The following is a 23,024-nucleotide window of genomic DNA, read 5'->3' as shown; positions in this document are numbered from 1 at the left end:
TGAGAAGAAAATATAGAGTATGAGAGACAAGAGAAATAAACCACAGGAAGCTAAAGAGAAAGAATAACTGTGGATGAAGACTAAAAGGAAACATCCTAAATGGCATGTGTACGGTGTGCCAAATCCTGGGCACAACTAAAGATTTTAAGAGGCATTTTCATGCAGAGATGGGAAGTTTCATGGCCTTGATTTTGTCTTTTTTTCATAGAATCTCACACTTGGAAGACATCCTCCGAAACAACCTAGTCCACTATTCTAAATGATGCCAGAATCCCCTGCATAGCAGCTACTTTCAAGGGTGCACAGAACCTACAACAGCAAGGAGCTCAGAGAGCAAAGCAAATTGCTCAAGGTCACCCAGAGTTATTTCACAACTACACCAGGTCTCTTTCCACGAGTCCACAGCTTCTTGCTCTCTCCTCAACATCTTCACCACTGCTGGAGGCCCCAGGAAAATTCAATAATTCACCTGTGTATGTTGTGCACATAGCCAGGCCATCTCTCCAATCTAGGCTATCTCCTCCAGATGCCCTATAGTCTATGGCTGTGTCATATTTATGCTGGGTATGGTATTTTAATTAAAAGAAGCCCAATTTCTTTTCCATATGCACTCATCAAAGGGGTGACTTAGTTAAGCAAATACAGGATGAGCAGGTACGCACAGCCCAGAGATTCATAAAGATCCTTTCTGACTGAGATCTGTGGTATGGAGAGCTTGGTCACCAGGAAAGGGATGGCTCCATGTGTATAAGGAGCCTTCTCGGAAGGAAGGAATAGAAACCCGAATTCCTGATTTTCCAGACTTGCTACTAGGGACTCAGACTGCAGTCACCCGACATGTCCTAGGTCAAGACTTGTGTGTGTCTAATAATTAAGACACTGAATATTCATTTAATAAAAGCGATTTAGCTATAGTAACATGAGTGTCTTTTAAGAATGAGGGAAGGTGGTTCAGGAAAACTAAACCAAAATCTATCATAAAAAAGAAGTCACCGAACGTCTAAAATGAATGGATCAATAAATTATAGCAAAAACACATTCGTGGGAATGTGGCAGAAACTACCAGAAGAAACCATTAAACAACTGTAAGTGGGTTGCCTCTGGGGAATGAATAGGGAATGGAGAGAGAGAACAATGAGTGAGAGTTGTTTCAATAAGCCTTTCAGTACAGAGTTATCTTTAAAATTAATGGCATGTATTATGGTGAAAATACTCTTTTAAGATGTAATTTTTTTAAACATAGGGTTTGTTTATTCAAAAAAATAACAGCATTTACTTATACATGTTTTAACTTTTATTACAAGTAGGGTCATAAACTGAAAATCTCATGTGAACTGAAGGTCCTTTAGATTTTAGAGTTTACATGAAGCCCCAGGAAGAAACCATCAGCATTACAGACAAGAAAGTAAATTATTTGCCTACCTGAGTTAAACAGACACTAAAAGCATTCATGTCCGGGAAAAGAGGTAAGGAAATAAGATGAAGGAAAAGTTCACAAAAGACAACAGGCAACTTCACTTCTGGTAAAGCTGAGAAGTTTGGGGCACCCTGAGATTTTCTTCCATAACGTTTATTACAATTGTGATTAATGGTGCAGTTACATCTGTGTCTCACTCACAACGACGGTCCCCACGAAGGCAGTGACCACGCTGGTTGTACTCACTTCACCATCCCCTGCATCTGGTATGCTTCCCGACAGAAAACACTGGCTAAATATCTAATGAATAAATAAATGAGAAAACTAACAATGATAACTTAAAAATTCAATTCCTTGGAAAATTCTGAATACTCCAATAATTCTTGGGTAAAAAAAGAAACAAAAGCTAAGATAGGGGTCGGCCCCGTGGCTGAGTGGTTGGGTTCACGCACTCCGCTCCCACAGCCCAGGGTTTCACTGGTTTGCATCCGGGGCATGGACAGGGCACCGCTCATCAGGCCATGTTGAGGTGGGGTCCCACATGCCACAACTAGAAGGACCTGCAACTAAGATATACAACTATGTACTGGGGGGATACGGGGAGAAAGAGCAGAAAAAAAAAAAGCTAAGATTATGGACTATTTACAAACCACAAACAATGAGAACACTTTCTGTTAAACTGTGATGAGGCTGAAACTGTACTGAGAAGAAAACACGTGGTTTTAAACTCATAATTCAACAAGTAAGAACATAAATGAACTGAAGATTCAACTCAAGAAGCTGGGGAAAAAGTAGGAGAAATCAATTAACACATAAACTTAGAAACTGATACATTAAAAAACAAAATTAAACTAAACACCCAACCTATAGAAATGATGAATAACTCAAGAACCAATTTTTATAATATATCAACAATACAGATAAACCTCTACAAATAAGGCAAAAAGCAAAAAATACACAACATTCGGATTATAGCCACATATGCAAAGTGAACTAAAATTCCAAGGTAAAAACCAAGTCCCTACATACTGATTTCAAATAATTTTCATGGTGCCAAGTGTCAGCTCCAAGGGATAACATGAGACTCATAAATCGCAGGGTCAAAAGCCAGGAAGATCACAAATTTTGGTGACCAACTATCTAGAGAAAAGATATCTTGGTCAAATATCTAGAAAAAAATTTGGAAATTTCCCTTATCATGCTCCAAGACCCTGTACGTGGCACTTGTATTTGACTAATGATGAAAAACCCCCCTCTTCTGGTAAATAGTTCAAATCTGGAAGCTGTTTCCATGGAAGGAAAAAAGTCCCTCCCAACGCTCTTTATGAGGATGCTGGTGTCTTGTTCTCCTGCCTTGAGAGAATGACATTTCTTGATATGTGGAAACGCTTTTCAACAAAGAGCCCGTTGCTCCAAATATGTTAAAACTGGCTCAAAATTCTATTTCAATTCCAGTGTCTACTGTTGGTATGGAAAGAATTTTTAGTGCTGTGGATAATCTATGGACCAATGGATTCAACAGATTGAGTACGGAATAAAACCTAGGCGCTTAAAAAAAAAGTAACTTTTACCTCTTTAGATACAAACTATCAGTTTCTGAGAAATAAACTACAAAGTAACATAGCTAATGTAAAATATTAGATGCAATGGAGACCGTCATAAGTAAAATGAGGGAAAATTGTGACTTCTGAAATTTCATAGGCGTCCTGGCCAGCTGTCCATATTTGTCTTTGACTAAGGCCATTTTAAACTCTGTACAGATAGAAGTTAACTTGTAGGAAATGTAGTAATGCAAATAATTCCTGTCTATTGAAAGGCAAATTATGTCTCACGGAATGCCAGTGATTATCTCCCTGGGAATACCAACTAATTTTGTATCCGTTTTAAAAATTATTCCTTACCCGACTTTTATTTTAAAGTGTAGTATTCCAGGTTCTCTTTTGATATAATTGTAATATCTTGGTGGTTCTCTCACTAATTAATGAGTTAAATAAAATCTTGATAAGTATTCATTTTATACTTATATGAGTCATGATTTTCCCTTTTTAAACAATTATCCTTTAACAGTTTACATGCACACACACACACACACACACACATCCACATGTATACATACATACACAATGTATAGTCTCATAGGACAATTTTTATCATGTGTTTCCAGTAATTTTGCTAAAATTTTTTTTAAATTCCACTCCTGGCAACCTCAGGAGACATTCCCACAAAGCCCCAAGAGTAGAGCAAAGAGGCTGAGATTCGTCTCCAAATGGAAGTTTGCCAATGGCCCATCCTGGGCCCAGAGTTGGTCTGGAGGGGTGAGGAGTCAGGGACCAAGTGTATATCTCCATTTGTTCAAGCTGGATGATCAATGAAAAGGACTAGTTAAGGCAAGGAAGGGTCACAAACACTGCAAGAGGTCTCTAGAAGGAACTTCAGGAAGAGGTAGTCCTGGAAACGAGTCTTGAGGGATTTCCACTAGTGGAGACCGGGCTGGAGAGGCCCCAGAGGCCAAAGAATGCATGAGCAGTGACCTGGAGGTAGGCACACAGGGAGGCTCAAGGGAGCAGCAGTTTGGCAGAAATGTAGGCAAATGTTGCTGTGGACGAGACCGAGAAGATAGGAAAGAGATGGAAATTCGCCATTAGGCAAAGTATGTTTCTGACTCAGCCATCTGAACACCATGGACATGTGATGACCATTTTGACTGCTTATTCTACTTTTCCAGATACTTCAACTCAACTTGCAGACAGGGTGCCAATCACAAGCAGCTAAGCATGAGCAGCGAATACTAATCAAAGGGGAAAGAATGAGTTGATTGTGGCCATGTTTGAACAGGAAATTCCTCCAGCCAACTCTTGCGTCTCTTCCGCACGTGACTTGGGGTGCTGGGTTGCTGGTGGTAGCAGATGCTCCGCTGGCCACAGCCGAAAGGTTTATGGTTTGTTTTTTAGGGTCAGGAACTAGGTGTGAAGTAGGTATGAAACCTTTTGCTATTTGCTGCTGTTGCCAAAATGTCTCTACTACGTCCTCGGCACTCTGCAATACGCTCACTGCCCATGAGCTTACAGCAAGCGCCACATTCCCAAATGCACGTTTCCCTCAAAAACACCCATCAAGACACACCAACCCTCTCTCTCCTTCAAGCTCAGCGTCGTGTCTTGCTCTCAGGATCAGTGAAGTCCAAGGTTTGAAATCCAAATGATGGTTAAAAATCAGCTGATAAAATATTCATTATTATACAACTAGAGGTGGAGAAATGAATGTTCAAACGATTGATTAAATAGAACAACACCAAGAGGTTTATATCAGAGCATCCTGCTTTGGAGGAATGGTGAACACAGACTCCCCAACTGAGCCAGGGGTGGGGGAGTGCTACAAACTGTCTTTAATCAGAAAAGGAAAAACACTGGAGCTATGCTGAGGGCGATCACTCCAGCAGTGGTGTGAGGAAGGACCAGAGACAGCAAGACCAGGAGTAGCTGGAAGATGACGATGATGATATCAGGTCATAAAAGGGCCTAGCTTCTGGGCAGAGCAGCCTCTGCCAGCCCATTTGAGAACAGTCAAGAAGAGCTGGAAATAATAATAACAGCAGCAGCAGCCAATACTTATCTAGCCCTTACTATCTACCAGGCACACTTCTAACCACTTTTTATACATTTACTCATTTATCTCCTTACCATAAGGAGCAGGTCCGAGCCTGAGTCCAGTTGTCTGACTCAAGAGTCCACACTGTTAACTCCATGCGACACGGCCCTTCATTTCTTGGCCTGCAGTCCCCATACCAATTGAGGTCATGTGTACTCAGACCCCATAGCCACCTGAGGTACAGGCTGGGGTGACAGCATCTCATAGGTAACTTTTCTCATGCTCCCTTGGAACTCCCCAGGCTGGAAAGAGATTTTCTGATAGCTGATACTTGATGGCTCTCTGATTCCTTTCAGCAGCTGAAGTGCAGCCCCCATGTGCGTGGGTCTGCAGCCTGGACCCCTCCCCGTGCAGGCATTAGAACCCCAGCTCCCTGCTGCGAAGGCCTACACGCAGGGGTTTCTCCCAACTCTGCTCACTGTGCTGACTCCGGGAGCATTCTTTATTTCTAGCACATGGTGACTTCCCTTTCTTGGCTTCTAGTTCAGCTTTGTTTCTTGGTTGTTAATTTGGTTGTATTTTATCCAGCATTTATTTGTGTTTGTACGTTTGGAGCGGGCAACTGGGAGGGAGGGGCTTATTCCTCATCAGCTCAGTCTACCATATTGTCTCAAAGTCCAAAACACAGTCTGCTAAGAGTCTTCTGGCACTCATTATCACTTCCCGGAAACCAAAGATTGATCTCAGACATGCCAAGTTGTGAGCTGTCAAAGGAACATATGAGCAAAGGGCTCTGTGGAGCAGGGGTTGGGACGTGAATTTGGGCTCCGGAGAGAGGCTGGGGTGAGAGCTGAGGAGGCAGCCACCACTGGGGCACAGAGGCGATGGCTGAAGCTCTCCAAGCCGGTGAGACCCCCAAGGGATGGGAAACAGATTGGGGGTGGCAGGAATTGGGGTCAGAGCCTCCTAAAACATCTACACCCAATGCGTGAGAGGACCCAAAGCAGTCAGGGAGGAGCCAGCTGTCAGAGCGGTGGGAAGAGGATCAAGCCAGGGTAAAAGAGTTTTCAAGAAGGGGGTGATGAAGTGTCCGACGTTGTGGCAATGTCAAGGAAGATGGGGGTAAAGATGTCGGCAGAATTCATGACTGGGAACTTCTGATCAGCAGTACAAGCAGGCGACTGAGGAACGACTGGGGAAGGAGTAACTGGAGGCTGCAAATGTTGGTTTCCTCTGCCTCCCGTCTCCTCACCCCCAACTCCTCTGGCCTCCTACCTGAGCCAATGCTCAGGAAAGCCTGAGACAGGCAGCCCCGCCCAGCATCACCTTCCCAGCAGCATCCGAGGGCCGCTGGGGCCTCCACTGGGCACGGGGAGCAGAAGCACTCCCCGGAGGCACCTAAAATCTGAAACATGGGAATGCCACACATCTGCCTTCTCAGGATATTTGCAAAGCGCCCATTCTCTGAACTGTAGCGCTCGATGACCCTGTGCCCCCAGATGTCTGACAGTGAGAGCCCCACTCCCAGGAAGTTCCCCTTCCAGGTCACCCCCCTGCAGACCAGGCCTCCTGACCCATTGGCTGGGATTTCCTCCCTGCCAAGAACTTCAGTTTTCAGTTTGCTGCTGCAGATGAGTCAAACTCCCTGGATCGATTCAGTAGGAAAGAGCAAATCATGAGAGGAACGTGTACAGAGCCAGCAGAGCACGCGCGCGTGTGTGTTTGTGAGTGTGTGTGCAGCACATGACTACAATTACTGTAACGAGTGACTCACCCATACTCCAGGAATTCCATACTTCCAGGTCTCTCATGAATAAGTCAGCCTCCTCTTAGGACCACCCTGACCAGTGAAAAGCTTTCATCATCTTCCCAGCTGCTCAGGCCCCAAACCTAAGGGTTTTCTGTTCCTTTCTGTTCCTCACCTCCAACACCCCATCCATCACAAAGCCTGTCAACTCTATCTTCAGAATGCCTCTCCTATCGGTCCACTTCTCTCCATGTCCACTGCCACCTCCCTGATCCTAGCTGACATCAGCTCATTCCTGGATTCTGCCCTAACCTCCTTCTAGGCCCCGTTTCCACTCTTGATGCCCCCTGCACCAGTCACCCAATTTGTTTTCCACACAATAGCAATTAATAAAGTAGCGATTAATAAAGGAATTAAAAAAACGAAAAGCAGCCATGAACCAGATCATGTCCATCTCCCGTTTAAACCCCTTCCTTGCACTTAGAGTAGAAGCTGACTCTTCTCCAGGCTGTAAGCCCTTCCCCACTGGCCCCGCTGCCACCCACAGCTTCCTGCACCAATCTCCTCCCGGCCTGCCGCGCTCCTGCCACGCTGGCCTTTGAGTTTCTCGATCACACCAAGTGTCTTCCCACTGGGGCCTTTGCATTGGCTGTGACCTCTGCCTGGAACGCGCATGCCCTCATCTGGGCATGGCCGGCTCCTTCTGTCACTCAGGTCTCAACTTGGAACTGTCCTCTCAGAGGGGCCTTCCCTAGCAGACACCTGGTCACTCTCCATCGCATCTTCTGTTTTAGTGTCTGCATCCATTTTATCCCACCTGATATTCTTTGTTCATCACTCCAGGCATTCAACAAACATTTATTGGTCATTTCTTGGGCCAGCCAGACCTGGCACGTGTTTATTCTCCCCAATGACGTGTCTGTCCCCTCTAACTAACACAAAAGCCCATGAAGACAGGGGCCTTGACCACAGCCTCAAGGCCTGGCATAGAGGAGGCGTTCGATAAATATTGGATTTGTAGAAGGAATAAGAGCCGCACGGTAATGTGTGCTCAGGAAATCAGAATTGGCGATTCAACCTCTTGCTTAGGTCTCATGGCTCCGAGGAAGCCAGTATTCCAAAGTGGCCCCAGCCCTGGGATAAATCAGACCCTGCCCATGTGTTTCTGGGCCAGCGGAAGGTGAGTCCCTCCTTGTTTGTGTACCCAGCCGGCATTTATCATGCACCAACTACGTGCAGGCCTAGGCTCAGCATCAGTCTCTGGCCCGTCCCAGCTCACTCGGCCACTGGCACTCCGCAGCCAGCCATGGACAGGTCAACAGGCCGCCCTGCCCGACAGCTAACGACCAACTGGCCCTCACTGGAGGTCATCCATGGTGCAACTGAGTGGCAGGTCTCCTCCTACACCTGTAACTCCTTTCTGTCCAGGCTTCCAAGATATCCAGGGTTTTGATGCACCCCAGGGACAGCACCCAGGGAGCTAGCCACATCCTGGCCCCCAGGGCCTGTGTGCCAGCCTCACTTCTCCAGCCCCATCTCCCAAGTAGTGTGTGTGCCTAGTTCTCCCTGCCCTGTGCCCAGCCTGATTCCAACACCAGGTTCCGTCACTGGCAAGCCATCCAGCACAATGGCCAGGAACATGGACGATGGAGTCCAGCAAGGCAAGGCTACACCACATCAGCTCCGGCACTCGCCTGTGATCTTCGAAAGGTCACACACCTCCTGGAACCTCAGTTTCCTTCTCTGAAAAACAAAGACTATAAAAGCACTGACATTTTGGGCTGCCAGCGTGGGCCCTTTAGTGCTCCTGCTCATCCCTGCTCCGCGCGCATGAGGTCTCACCAGTACCAGATCCAGGGACAAGCGGGGCAAGGATAAACAGCTCTTTTTTGGCAATATTTCTAGGGCTAATCTCATTACCAGAAATTAACAGCAAAAGAAGGATGCGATTCAGCACAATTAACATATAACTCAAGCACAAGCATATACCTAGCTGTGCACCAGGGATACAGAGAAAAATCAGACCTCATCATGAAGGAAGGCAGTCCCAAGTGGGAGGCAGACCTGTACACAAAACTACAGAGCAGATGTGCCACATGCTGTGCCAGGACAGGTGCGGAGAGAGTGTCAGGAATACAACGGAGTCATCGATGCCCTGGGCTGGGGTAATTTGGATGAGGGGGAAAGACGACGAGTTTGGCCCCCTCCATTTCCCAAATGCTCTGCGCCAACCACTGTCCTTGTACCAACAGGACATGTGGGCGAGAGGTGGCTTGCAAGACTCCCTACTGCCCTCACCAACTCAACAGCTTCTCAGGGTCACCGTGAGTCACAACATGACTGACAGTAAGGGCTGTGCACCATGAGAGTCATAATTCATGCCTCCAGGTCCACACATAGCTCCCAGCAGTCCAAGAAACAATAACATCATCTAAATGATGGAAAATTCATTTGAAAAAGAATCTCCAAGCAACTTTTGAAAAAAGCCTGATGGCTCAGATGGACTCAGGGAATCACAGGGCTGGCAGCAGCTGCAAAGACCAGCGGCTTCCAAACTTGCTTTTGACCTCCAAAGCCACCGCTCAAGGGAAATTCACCCAGAAGCCCAGCACTAAAACTGATACAAATGAGCTGCTCTGGTGGAAAGAGTGCCCACGCTGTCTGTTTGGTACCCCCTCTCTCCCTCAGCCCCTTATGGCCCCCAAGGCAGCTCCGTGGAACCCCTGGGGCTCCAGGAGGCACTGCTGGAAAACCACTAAGCTAGGCCAACCTCTCTGAGTGGACACAGGGAAACAAGTCCCACAGAAGTCACACTCTGCATGGCGCCTGAACACAGACTGTTTTTTGACTCCAAGCTAACACTTCTCGCTCCACTTTGCTAGGGCTAGATCTATGGAAAATTGAAATTTAAAGAAACAAGGCTCATTTCTGATCACCTACAACATAATCCCTAAGTATTTTAAAGGCCCCTGAACTAGCCAAGTATGAAACACAGCCCAGCCCCACAGACTGGCAGGAAGAAGTTCGCAAATGAGTTGCAGAAGCACAGCTGACAATTCCATATAGTTTCCTTCAGTTCCGTGGGACATAAACAGGTCTTGAAAGGCTTGGGCTGTGTGTCTGTGAGAGACCCTGGACCAGGCGGGCCAGGAGGTGAATGCTAACGAGCTATGGAAACAGCAATTACTTCCCCCATGTCAGGCACCGTGCCAAGCGAAGGAGGATAAAGAGGTCTGAGATATTTTTAAAGTATTTTTACAGCAGGAAAACTTTCCTACAGACTCAATTATATAACTATCAGGCTCCACCTCTAAGCTGAAATTATCCATGGCCTTTAGGAAAAAACAATCATTTTCCCCTACAAGAAGGTCACAGGTTTCTCCAGAGAAGCTCTTAGCTGTATGGCCAGCAACCCAGGGCAGCTGCGAGCCATCAGCCCAGAGACCGTCCCAAGGGCAGTCTGGAGCCTGCCAGGAAAGAATACCAGCCAAGTGGAGGAAAGAAGTCATATCGCTGACCTTGCCATCACACACAACACTGTAGGATCCAGGAAGGGCCACTCTAGGGGGCTTCTGACCCCAGCCACGTCAGCATCCTGACAACTTCCTTGTCCCAAAATGGAGCTAAGGTCACTGAAGGAGGATGCCCAAGGAACATTTCATTAACCCACAGTAATCCTCCGTCATTGGCAAAGGGAGACAGTCGGAGAAAGCTGTCTGGGGATTAAGGAATGAAGAACTTCACCAACGACACAACAGCCAAAATCAAAGGAATCGACTTAGGAAGCTTAACTTACAGCCCAGGTTTTCGTCAGCCTGAAGATGGGCGCGCTTTGTAATGCTGACACCACAGACATGAGAGAATGAAGGTTGTTGAGTTCTAGAAGTTTCTGCAAAAAAGATATGGAATAGATTATTTTGCTGCTATAAACAACAGAACAAAAACATGCTCAAGTGTTACCAAATGTTGTCATATTTATGAAATTCAATTACACTTAAAAATATCTCATGTAGAAAATATAGTTCTAGGAAGTTCATAGAAACCATATGCTCTTTTTCTTGCAAACTGTCAAAAGGTGAGTCTGCATCTAAACATTTGCAAAATTTCATCAGCTGACTAGTCTGGCTGCTGGACAGAAGCATGACTGGGGGCTGGGTTTGATAATGTCCTTTATATTCTTTTTTTAGACGAATCTGAACCATCCCAGCAGGCTTTTGTAAACTGAAACCTCAGCTGTGCCAACAACATCACCGTGGGGCTCCTGTGACACCTTAACACCCGGAACGAGGGGCTGAGGGAAGATGCTATCGATCCGCACAGCCCCTCTCAGCTGGGGAGACAAAGCCCTGGCTTCCCACTCACTTGACCAACCCCCTTTGAACCAGACCCCGAAAGAGGGAGAACATTCGGATTCAATTCAGTCTCAGACGAGTTCTTAGCACGGAGGACAATGGAAGACCAGCTGAGAATAAGTACAGACAAATGGAATTGCTCTGTTCTTGGTTTTATGCTGAGGGAACCCTGCTAACAGGACTGAGGCTCCGTTTCTCAATCTCGGGAGTCAGTGAAGTGTGGGTTAGCGAGCAGGCTCTATGGAACCAAGAGATCTGGTTCCAATCCCGGCTCCCGCTACTGAGGTATCCTTTGGCAAGTTACGTGAGCCGCATATTTAAAAGGAGGAAGGTAACCATGGCACTTTCGCTACATGGGACAGTGCCTGGCACCAGGGTGAGTAATCAGAGCAATGCCGGTCTGGTTGTTTGTTGGGAAGGCTTGTCCCCCACTCCCCATCACTTGTCTTGGGTACATCCAAGCTCAGATGCCACTTCCTCTAGCATGTCTTTCCTGGCCATGTTTCCAAATCTAGGAAGGGTAGGGACCCTGCCTGTGTGTTCCCACAGCAGTCTGTGCATCTCCCAGCACACCAGACTGTACTTGCTTTTTCTTGCCTCTCTCTCACCCTGGACTGTGTGTTCCCTGAGAGCAGGGATGAAGTTGTACCTGCCATCATATCCCCAGTACTTAGTACAGCACCCAGCACATAGTAGGGTGAACAGACAAATGAAAAGTCCTCATGCCTAGTTCTCACGGCTGTGTTCCAACTAGGAGATTTCTCCCTTCCACACAAGTTAATACTTCATCTCATACATCTTGTAACATTCTCTAATTCTTTCCTGTGTGTCATAATAGAAATAAATTTCATCCTATGTATCTGAATCGCTGTGCCTGTCGTAGAGTTTCTTTGAGAGCTGAGGGTCCCCAGGGAGATTCTCTAACCCACCCCTTTCATTTTCTAGATGGCACACCAAGGTCCAGAGGAAGGAGGGGACCTGCATGAGAACACACCCAGGGCACAGCACGGCACGATGATCTGCCATAGGAAGATGGCACACATAAGGAGGGATCATTTGGGGTTCCTTGGGTGGGGACCATAAACTCAAGCACCAGGTGGGCTAGAACTTCATCCCACTTTCTCTCGTGGTCTAGCATGAACTCACTGACAGCAACAAGTATCCTCAAGCCCAACATGGTTCCAAGCACTTCAGAATGCACAGGACATGAAAGTGTCCACTGCCCCTAAAACACTTAGATGGATGCGCTTAACCTTCCCAGGGGGGCAGCAGGGCAGCTCCCCTGAAGACAGAGAGACATGTTCCAACTGACTGGCTGTGAGGCCCGGGGCATGGACATTCACCTCTCCAAGCCTCCCCTTCCTCCTCTGGAAATGGGGTAATAATAATGTGAGCATCGAATATGAGCATTTCAGTAAAGCAGCTGCTACGGTGCCTGGCTCATGAGGGGCCTCAATAAAGGTTAGCTGGCCTAGGATCTGGGCGGGAAGACAACAAGTGCACATGAAGCAAGTGGTGAACCAGACAGAACAGCGCTCTGCCAAGAGTCAGGTAAGCCTAGTGGTTGGGAACAGTGTTTGGGCAGGAGCTGGCAGGGCTGTGTAAGTGATGGGAATGGTCCAGGAAGGCCATGGGGTCACAGTCTGGGCTGGCAGAGATGAGGGAAGAGGAGGGGAAATGTAGGGGGCAGACACGAGCCTGGTGCCCAACAACTGGCAAGGACAGAACCTATCAGACCAGGGGCAGGAGGTGGGGGTGGGAGCAGCAGAGTCACCCAGCCCAGGCCTTGAGCTCAGAATAGGGTGGGGTGAGCTCTGCTGACTGGGGACAAAACTGTGCAGGATGGGATCTCTCACCACCATTGATACTCACTGAAACCCATCAACCCCCAGCACTGGCTAAACCTCAAGTGGAAGGATGAATGGACCCAGGCGTAGCCGGGAGTCTCGCAGAGAGTCCGTGAAAGGCCAGATAAGGAGACTGCGTGGCTGCCAAAATCATAGGGTGGAGGAGCATGCTGCCAATGCATGCATGGGGGCTGGGAGGCCGAGTGGGCAGCCAGGCTGGTCTTACAGCCGCCCCTGCCTGGGAAGTCAGGTCACAGCCCCCTGCCCAGCAGGCCCAGAGCAAAGCAGCTCCCAAAGTACTGAGGAAACACATTTTTGAAACAAAAAAAAAAGGGAAAGGAAGGGAGAAAAATAATAAAACAGCTTACCTTGGCTATTTTCACAAAATGGCTCAGGATTTCTGCCCTTATTTTTAAAGTCTGTGCTGTTAGAATTTCTCGTACAACCCAAAAACTGACCTGTAGAGTCAAATACACATACACACACACACACACACACACACACACCAGAAAAGTTGTTAAATGCCGGACCACCCATGTCACCCTTGCCCACCACTGTCACGGGACTCCCAAGAGGTCGGGAAGGTAGGAGAGCACACCCTAGGGTCGCATTAGGTGGAGGGTCCTTTACAACACCCACCCCTGCAGATGGGCCCCGTGTTCTCAGCACCTCCTCTCCAACATGCAGTGGTGCTTAGAGAAGTACGTACTTTGGTCATCATCCAGGGGAGTTACTGGGCCTCCACGACATATGAACTCTCTAATTCTCAGGAAATTCTGAGATGAATCAGGCAGGACTCCCGCTTGGAAGGTCCCACTTGTGGGGAGACCATGGATGGATGAGTGGGTGGATGGACAAGTGGACAAATGGCCAAACAAAGGGATATGCACACTGGCTGGCAGTACCACCCACGAGATCCATATCCCCAGCCAGACCCAAGACAAGAAGGATTCACCAATATTCACACAGTTGTAACAAATGTAGTTTTCTAGGAGAGGTTCATTCAATAATCTAAATAATAGAAAAATGTCTTTCAAAGTTCCATAAAGCAATGCAGGTTAAGGGGCATGTTTTTCTGGAGACAGCACGTGCCAAAAGGGTACACTGGTGCTTTTGGTTCAGAACATCTTTCGTGCTTGGCCTCTCACATAAATCAACATCCCAGAGCCCCTGAGTATCCTGGTGGGAGCAAGAAAGTCATCTACTAGTGTGTTGTTGACTCTCACGATGCCTCAATGAAACACAGAAGGGGCGTCATGCCAAGAAATGCTGGGAAGTGGTTAGCTTTCTTGTCTACATTTCACCACTATGACAATAGTTCTGTGTGAAACACACATGCCCAAAAGTGCAATGATAACACCGCAAAGAAAGGTGGAGAGCTGGGCAGAAGACAGGGAATGTGTAGAATTAAAAACAAGGTGAAGTATCTAAAACCTCTAAATTTTACAAAGAAAAAAAGTTAAGGATATTCCAGAGTTAACAAAGGACATTTCCTGCTGCAACCAAATGCATTCTCTTTACTGAAATTTCATCACTTTTCAATGAGAAAACAAGGAAAGAGTAATCAAGAATCAAAGATTTGCTTTTTATAATAAGCAGGAATATTACAGAAAAGTTTTCTTTGCATAATTATCTGGGGTTGCCTCGAGGACAAGCCTGGGTTTCCATAAAATCATTTTTTCCAAGGAATTGCCTAAAATTAAGTTCAGACTCAAATGTTTACTAGCCAGTTACAGAAGAAAGATTTTCTGGATACCAAAAGACACGCCCATAAACTTTATATTTACACATGCACATTTTTATGCCACATAATCCCAAGTGTGATAGTTTATATGGTATAATAGATTCCTGCATGCCAAAAAAATCACACATATTTAAGGCATAGTTACGGAACATGGCAGAGTTGACTCTGATCTGCAGCACATGGTGTGCAGAGGCAACTCTGGGTCAGCTCAATTCAACAGACTTTCAGGAAGCCCTTACTGTGTACGGGCTCTAGGCACTGTGAGTGCAGACCCTATCGGTCCTTGCCTGATATGGAGGTGACCAAAGGAGGAGGCAGGATCCTCCAGAAATCACTGTGTTAAAAGGCAGCAGGTGATCATGGCCGTAGAAGCATAAACCAAGTGAACGGGACTACGGCGGAAGCAATGACAGGGGAAGGCTTCTTGGGGGAGGGAGGCCTTGAAAGACGGGTAGACTTCAAACAGGTGAAGACAGGATTGAGGAGTGACGGTACACACAAGCAGGGAGAGCGGAGGAGGCCAACGAGACTGGTGCTGCAGGTGCTCTGAGGGGGTGGGGGTAATGAGGGAGATTGAAGCTGGAAAGGGAAGTGAAGGCCAGATTGTGGGGGTCTGGAGGAACAAAGCGACAAGAAGGACCTAAGACACTATTCTATGCCAGGAGAGTTCCAACAGCTTCTGAGCAGAGGAGTGACAGGTTGGTTAGTCCCTTTGGAGGGGCAGGGACATCCAATAGGAAACTGATGCAATGGTCCACACGAGGGATGGGAGGCCTGAGCTAGGGCCATGCTGAAGACGGAGAGAAGGGGCAGATAAGAAAGACATTACAAAGGTAGAATCAGCGTAGTTTTAAACATTTTTTATTCTCTTTTCTAACTACAAAACTTAAGAGAAGCTTAATGCAGAAAACAAGGGCAACAGAGATAAGCACAAAAGGACAGAAATCATCTGCAAACTCCTCTCATGATAAACATTATAAACTCATTATCATGATAAACATTATGGATGTGTCCTTCTAGTCTTTTTCCCATACCTAGAGCATACGTTTTGTCTTTTTCAGTTTAACTGGTATATATTAATCATATTATCACAAGAATTTTGATAAGTGAATAAATATTCTCCTACCACATAATTTTTAGCAGCTGCCAAGTATTTAATCTTCGAGATGTATCATCATTAAGTAACCCCCTATTGTTGGGTAGGTTATTTCTAATTATTTTGTTGTAATAAACAACACTGTGGTGAACATATTTATACATATATCTTTACACATTTTTAATTAAGGTCTTAGGATAAATTCCTGTGAGGTGGAGTGAATGAAAGCATGTGTACCTGTTTTCAAAAGTACATATAAAAAACTTGGCCTCCAAAGCCTATTTGTTTATCCATCAACAAGTTTGAGCAGATCTATGTTCCCATACACAGGCAAATACCAGTTATTACAATTCTTTTTTTCTTTACTAACCTAATGGTCAAAATAATGTCTCACTGTTTCTGTTTTGCATTTCTTTCAGGACTACGCAGTTAACTTTTTTTGTTCCACTTTTTTTTCAGTTTTTTTTTGTTATAAGTACTTAAAGGCCCTTTGTCCCATATGCTTTGTGAATGACCTGCTCAGGTCCTTTACTCATCTTTCTATTGTGACATCCGTCTTCTTACTATTGATTAGTAAAAGGTCTTTGTATATTAAAGAAAATACATTAATTCTCTGTGAGTCATGTGTTGTACCAAGAGTGTGGAGAAATTGGTACTCCTATACACTGTTTTAGGGAGTATAAATTCATAAGACCATTTTGAAGAACAACCTGATTATATCTTTCCAGATGTTAAAGTTATATCCCCCCTAGAATATTTATCTTATGAAAATACAGAAATTTAGAGGGACATACATCCAAGGGTTCACTGAAGCACTGTTTACAAAATAAAATAGAAAAAAAAAATGCCCGTCAATAGGGAACTGGTTACATAAATAACACTATCACCTCCAACTTTGGAAGGAGGTCACTACGGAAGAAGTGGGCAGATGCGCTCCACCTGCTTGACGCCAAAGTATCTACATAAGTTATTCAGAATTTTTCTGCATGGGAGGTTTGTCTATCCTCCCCCATTTATTTATTCAATCATTTATTTTTAGCAGAATGAACTCATGGATATTTATTTTATACTTTGGGTTACAATCCAATACTACATTATTTATTTTGTTGCTTGAATTCTTCCAGCTTTGGCCACTGAGAGCTCTTTCAGTTGGCTCCTGCATCCCTCTGACATACCACAGCACTGTTTTGGTTGGTTGGTTGGTTTGAGCTTCTCCTTACTTTCTGGCACTACAAAATGCTACAGGCTCATCTTATCCATTTCTTGCCCCAGTCCTGAACCAGATATTTCTCCAAGGAGCCTTGGTTCCTTTTTATTAGATAATGGTATTAGAAACCAAGATGTGGGGGCAAGGTAGGCTTGTTGGTACTGGGGTATCATTGTTTCTAGGTTATCTCAGCTGGCAGAGCAAGGAAGTGTGTGTGTGTGTACTAATCCACATATATCTATATCTATAAATATTTCTGCACGTACCATCTATATCTATATTAAACTAAACATGAGTTCCTACTGATGTCTCCAACTCCAATCCATCATCATATGGATCATTCTAACCTTCTCCCTTTGCTTGTCTGTAACTTCCCACTCCAACAGTGAGAAACTTGCCTCCCGCCATCTGCCATCCATTTCCTTCATTGTTGAATTCCAGTATTCATATATAGTGGCCCCAGAATTGTGACCCATCGCCCTTGGGAAACTACTTTATCAAACAGAGTACAGTGCTTACATACAGTTCCTTTCGTCTTCAGTCCTACAGGCTCCATTCATTTCCAAAGTTACTTAGGTCAACACCTTTTTCCCTCACCCTCCTCAGTGAGGTTGTTTTGTACATTTATAATACAGGTAGATTCTTCTGTTATATTCTGCATTCCATTCTAGGACCCCTTAATCTCCACAAAGAATTTTTTTTAATTTGTATATACTGGGGTGGTATACTCTTGGTGCTGTAAAGTTCTATGGGTTTTCACAAATATATAGTGTCATGTATCCAACATTACATATCATACAGAATAACTCCACCACCCTAAAAAATCCCTTGTGTTCACTAAACCCTCTCCTCTTCTCAAACCTCTGGCAATCACTGATCTGTTTATCATCTCTATAGTTTTACCTTCCAGAATTTTTTTTGACATTTTCCAGAATGTCAAAAAAAGGGAGGGAAGGGTAGTAATCATACATATGTCGCCTTTTCAGACTGGCTTCTTTCACTTAGCAATATGCATTTAAGATTCATCCACGTCTCTATATGGCTTGACGGCTTCTTCCCTTTGGATGAATACTACTCCATTGTATGGATTACCAGTTTGTCTATGCACTCACCAATTGAAGCATATCTTACTTTCAGTATTTGACAATTATGAATAAAGCTGCTATAGACATTTGTGTGCTGTTTGTGTGTGCATGTGCAGGCATAAGATTTCAAATAAGCTGATAAATATCTAGGAGTGCCAATTGCTGGATTGTACCATTTTGCATTCCCACCAGCAATGAATGAGAGTTTCTGTTGCTCTCGATACTTGCCAGCAATTGATATTGTTTTACAAAGTTTTCTTTGTATTTTATAAATTCTAATAGGTGTGTAGTGTTTTTGCATTTCCAACAACAAACAATGTTGAGCATCTTTTATATGTTTATTTGCCATTTGTATATATTCTTTGGTGTCTGTTCAGATCTTTTGCCCATTTTTTAAATTAAGTCATTTTCTTATTGTTGAGTTTTAAGAGTATATTTTCGATACAAGTCATTTATCAGATACGTGTTTTGCAAATATTTTTCTTAGTCTGTGCTTTGTCTTTTAATTCTCTTTGTTAAGAGAATGTCTTTTGTACTTCTGCAACTCTTTTGAGGCATGGAAATTTTTAATTTTAATAAAGTCCAACTTATAAGTTTTTTCTTTCATGGAGTGTGCTTTTGGTGTTATCCAATAATCATCACCAAAGGGCATGGAGATTTTCTTCTATGATTCTCCTAAAATTTTTATAGTTTTGTCTTTTACATTTAGATCTATGATCCATTCTGAGCTAATTTTTAGGAAAGGTCTAAAGTCCGTGTCTAGCTTCATTTTTTTAAACGTGTAAAAAATGTTCCAGTTGTTCCCGCACCATTTGTTGAAGAAATTACCCTTTCTCCACGAATGCCCTCAATGCATTTGTCCAAGATCAGTTGACCATACTTGCGTGGGTCTATTTCTGGGCTCCTATTCTGCTCCACTGTCCTAGGTATCTATCTTTTTTTCAATACCAAGCTGTCTTGATTATTGTAGCTTTACAGTCAGTCTTGAAATCAGGTGGAGCGAGTCCTCCGACTTTGCTCTTTCTCAGGATTGTGTGGCTACTCTAGGTCTTTAGCCTCTCCATATAAACTTTAGAATCAGTTTGTTGATATTTATAAAACAGTTTCCTGGGATTTTGACCGGGATTGAACTGAATCTACAGATCAAGTCAGGAAGAACTGACATCCTAATAATGAGTCTTCTAATCCATAAAATGGAATATCTATTTCTTTTGATCTACACTGATTTCTTTCATGACTGTTTTGTAGTCTGCCACACATAGAACCTGTACACACTTTGTTAGATTTATACGTAAGTACTACTTTTGTGTGTGTGTGCTATTGTAAATGATTTTTTTTTTCAAATTCCAATTCTTCATTGCTAGTATGCAGGAAAGCTTTTGTACATTGATCTTGTGTCTGGCAACCTTACTATAGTCACTTATTAATTCTAGGAGGTTTTTCTAATAGATTTCTTTGATATTTTCTACATAGACAATCATGTCATCTGTGAATAAAGACAGTTCTATTTCTTCCTTTTCAATCTGTATATCTTTTTTTTTTTCTTGTTCTATTGCCCTAGCCAGCACTTCCAGTACGATGATAAATGGAAGTGGTGAGAGAGCTCAGCCCTGCCTTGGTCCCAGGCACAGGTGGAAAGCACCTAGTGTCTCACCGTTAAGAATGATGCTGGCTGCAGCATTTTTGTAGATGTCCTTTATCAAGTTGAAGAAGTTCCCCTCTATTCCTAATTTGCTGAGATTTTCTTTTTATGATGAATAGGTGCTGAATTTTGTTAAATGCTTTTCCAAATCAATTGATACAGTAATTGATTTTCAACTATTGAACCAGTCATGCATACCTGGAATAAGTGCCAGTTGGTCATGGTGCTAATAAGGTTCTAAAACACAGGCTGCTATTATCACTATTACTGTTTTGGTGGTATAGCGAGCCCTGGAGTTTAGCCCCTGGAGACTAAGATATCCCCCGGGAAATTTCACAACAGTATTACAGATTAATAAAGCAGAATAGGTATGAACACAAAGGCCTTTATTTAATTAACCACAAATAAAAACAATCAAAGCATAAAGCAAAGAAAAATCCAGGTTTAAGAATACTATCTTTTCTTAGGAGGTCTATTTTGCCACAAATTTCTCATAAGCCCATTCACAATTTTCTTAGAAACCTGGAGTTAGAAGGGAACTTAACAGCCCTACCCTCTCCCTGACCCCACCACCAGATGCTGTTCTACAGTCGCTGTGAGAAAGCCCTGTTTGTTCTCTGCCTCAGCCTCTCTGGGTAGGGAACTATTCTGTATTAGGAGAAAGCAACTGCCTCCCCACTTCTGTTCCTGGTCCCTGTACTTAATGATTAGGCCCCACAGGTTATTTTAATCGACTTCCCCATAAGAACCCCTTAATTACTTGAAAACCTTGATTGCTTCCTCTCTGAGTCCTCTCATTCAGAGATCCTTTACCTGATCCTTGTGTAACATGCTTTCTTTTCCCTTGCTCTCTGGCCACCGTGATACTGACATGCCACTCCTGTGTGACAGCCCGCCCCCCTCCCCCACCGCCACTTTCATGTGAGGCACCCAGGACCACATAACTGTCCAGGAGCGTTGGATAAAGCATAGCAGAGTGAGATTACCACACACTTATCAGAATGGTTAAAATTAAACAAATCTGAAAATATCAATTGCTGGCAAGGATCTGAAGCAACACAAACTTTCCTTCTTTGTTGGTAGGAATGCAAAATGGTACAGACACAATCCAGCAATGCACTGCTAGGTATTTACTCAGCTTATCTGAAATCTTATGTTCACAAACAAACAAACAATACACAGATGTTTCTAGCAGCTTTATTCATAATTGTAAAAAATTCAAAGTAAATAACATGTCCTTCAATAGGTGAATGCATAGACAAACTAGTAAATCCATACAATGGAACAGTATTCATCCAAAAAAAAAAAAAAAAAGCCTCAGGCTGGCCCTGTGGCCCAGTGGTTAAGTTCAGCAGGCTCTGCTTCGGAGGCCTGGGTTTGGTTCCCAGGCGTGGACCTACACCACTGGTTGGTGGCCATGCTGTGGTGGCAACCCACATACAAAACAAAGGGATACTGGCAGATATTAGCTCAGTGACAATTTTCCTCAAGCAAAAAGAGGAAGATTGGCAACAGATGTTAGCTCAGAGCCAATCTTCCTCAACAACAGCAAAAATAAATAACTTAAAAAAAAAGTCATCAAGACATGGATGAATCTTAAATATGTATTGCTAAGTGAAAGAAGGCCATAAATGTATGATTCCCTTTTTCCCTTGACATTCTGGAAAAGGTAAAAACTATAGAGATGGTAAACAGATCAGGATCTGGGTCACTGTCGTGCTCTCCATACCAAAACCTGCCTTCTTCCTTGGACAACTTCAACATCACTGTGAATGACCGTGGCCTCAAGGTCCCCTCAACTTCAGCAACTATTAGGCACCTACTCCTTCAGTCACCTCCTTCTCATAATCACCCAGGACTGCTGTACATCAGAAACCCTCAATTCCAGTCTTGGGCCACAACTTTTAAGCCTCCTGGTCCTTACCTTCTCCTTGAGCCCCCACTGTGCCCATCCTTCCCTCGCACCACACCCTAGAGTCCCTTGCAGCCCTTTTCCTCGGCATCCTTGTCCTCTTGAGCAGACTGACCGCCTAGCATCTGTTATCTCAGCCCCTCCTTTGCCAGTACTCTAAGTTCCTTCGTCCCCTGGTCCTTGCAAACAATCTGCTTTGCTAACCCCCAGCTGTGGATGGATCCAACCATTCGCCCTCCTAGCTCCTACTCCTAGCCTGCAAAGTGCAACTGGAGAAAACCGTCTACCCTCATGCACTGGGGCTACTTTAAAAGCCACAATCTGCATTTCATCTGGGCCATGGTCTCTGCCCAAGAGTCTTTCTATATTCCCATAGTCAGCTCTCTCCTTTCCCCTGGAGTGGGTTTTGCAAGCTTTCTCCAAACCCCTCAATCTTTCCACCCCATTGCTTCCCCTTTCACCTCCTATTTCACGGAGGAAAGAGAAACCATGAACCTGCCTGCACCACACCTACAAGTGGGCCTGCATCTGCATCTTTCCTTTCTGCCCACTCGCCTCTTACAAGGAAGAGGCCCCAGGTCTTGGCCTCTCCCACCTTCTCTGGGACTTCACTTCCTTAAGTATTCCCTCTCTCACCTCATTTTCCTGGTCTACTGGCTCCTTCTATTCAAAATATGAACATTATCAAGGCTCTGCCTACTGAAAAGAAAAAAGGAACATAAAACCACCTCCCTGACATCTTCACTCCCTCCAGCCACTCCCTTCTTTTCATCTGTCTCCTTGGAACCACTATTCTAAGCATCACCTACACCCACTTTCTCCATTTCCTCACATCTCCTACCACTCAAGGCCGCTACAAGCCAGCTTCCATTTTACATCTGCACAACACTGCTCTTGCTGAGCTCACCAGCACGCCCACGCTGCTAAATGCAAAGGCCTCCTTTTTAGTCCTATCTTAGTTGACCTGTTCTATAACTTTCCCTCATCCTTGAAACACTGATTCAAGACAACACCCTTTCTGGGTGTTCTTCTTGCCCCCAGGCTGCTCTCTCTCAGCCCCCTTACCTCTGCCCCGCCCTTAAATCCTCAGGTTCTCACCTGAGCCTGTTTCTCCCTGGATGATCTCATCTACTCCTGCGGCATCAAACACAGATGACTCCAATATCTGCATCTCCAGGGTGGACCCCCCACCCCCACCCCGACTTCCAGACTCCAAGATCCGATTACCTGCTGCATGGTTCAGCCCCCATGTCCACACGTAACTCACCTCCTACTCTCACAACTGCTCCTCCTTCTGTATTCAAGCCCAAAGAAGGGTGCTGCCAAGTACCAGAGGCCCCTCCTTTGCCCTTCCCTGTCACCTCCCTCCAAATCCAGCCAGTCACCA

The 23,024-nt window shown here is 44.7% G+C and overlaps 1 protein-coding gene across 21 annotated transcripts in view; it reads right to left on the bottom strand.

Moving 5' to 3' along the window:
• Window positions 1-23,024, bottom strand: part of RALGPS1 (Ral GEF with PH domain and SH3 binding motif 1) — a 271,251-nt gene that overhangs the window by 150,328 nt on the left and 97,899 nt on the right. For 19 of the 21 annotated variants that reach the window (XM_046686100.1, XM_046686023.1, XM_046686047.1 and 16 more), the window contains 2 exons: window positions 13,320-13,409; window positions 10,549-10,641 (listed from right to left, as the gene is read on the bottom strand). In XM_046686100.1, coding sequence (XP_046542056.1) covers window positions 10,549-10,641; window positions 13,320-13,409 — 183 coding nt within the window. The remainder of the gene's footprint in view (window positions 1-10,548; window positions 10,642-13,319; window positions 13,410-23,024) is intronic. The other 2 variants (XM_046686090.1, XM_046686171.1) reach the window with 1 other exon arrangement.

This window comes from Equus quagga, chromosome 1 (genome assembly GCF_021613505.1).
Source record: "Equus quagga isolate Etosha38 chromosome 1, UCLA_HA_Equagga_1.0, whole genome shotgun sequence".
Taxonomy (NCBI): Eukaryota; Metazoa; Chordata; class Mammalia; order Perissodactyla; family Equidae; genus Equus; species Equus quagga.
The sequence above is the reverse complement of the archived record's forward strand: the minus strand, read 5'-3'. Positions and strand labels throughout refer to the sequence as shown.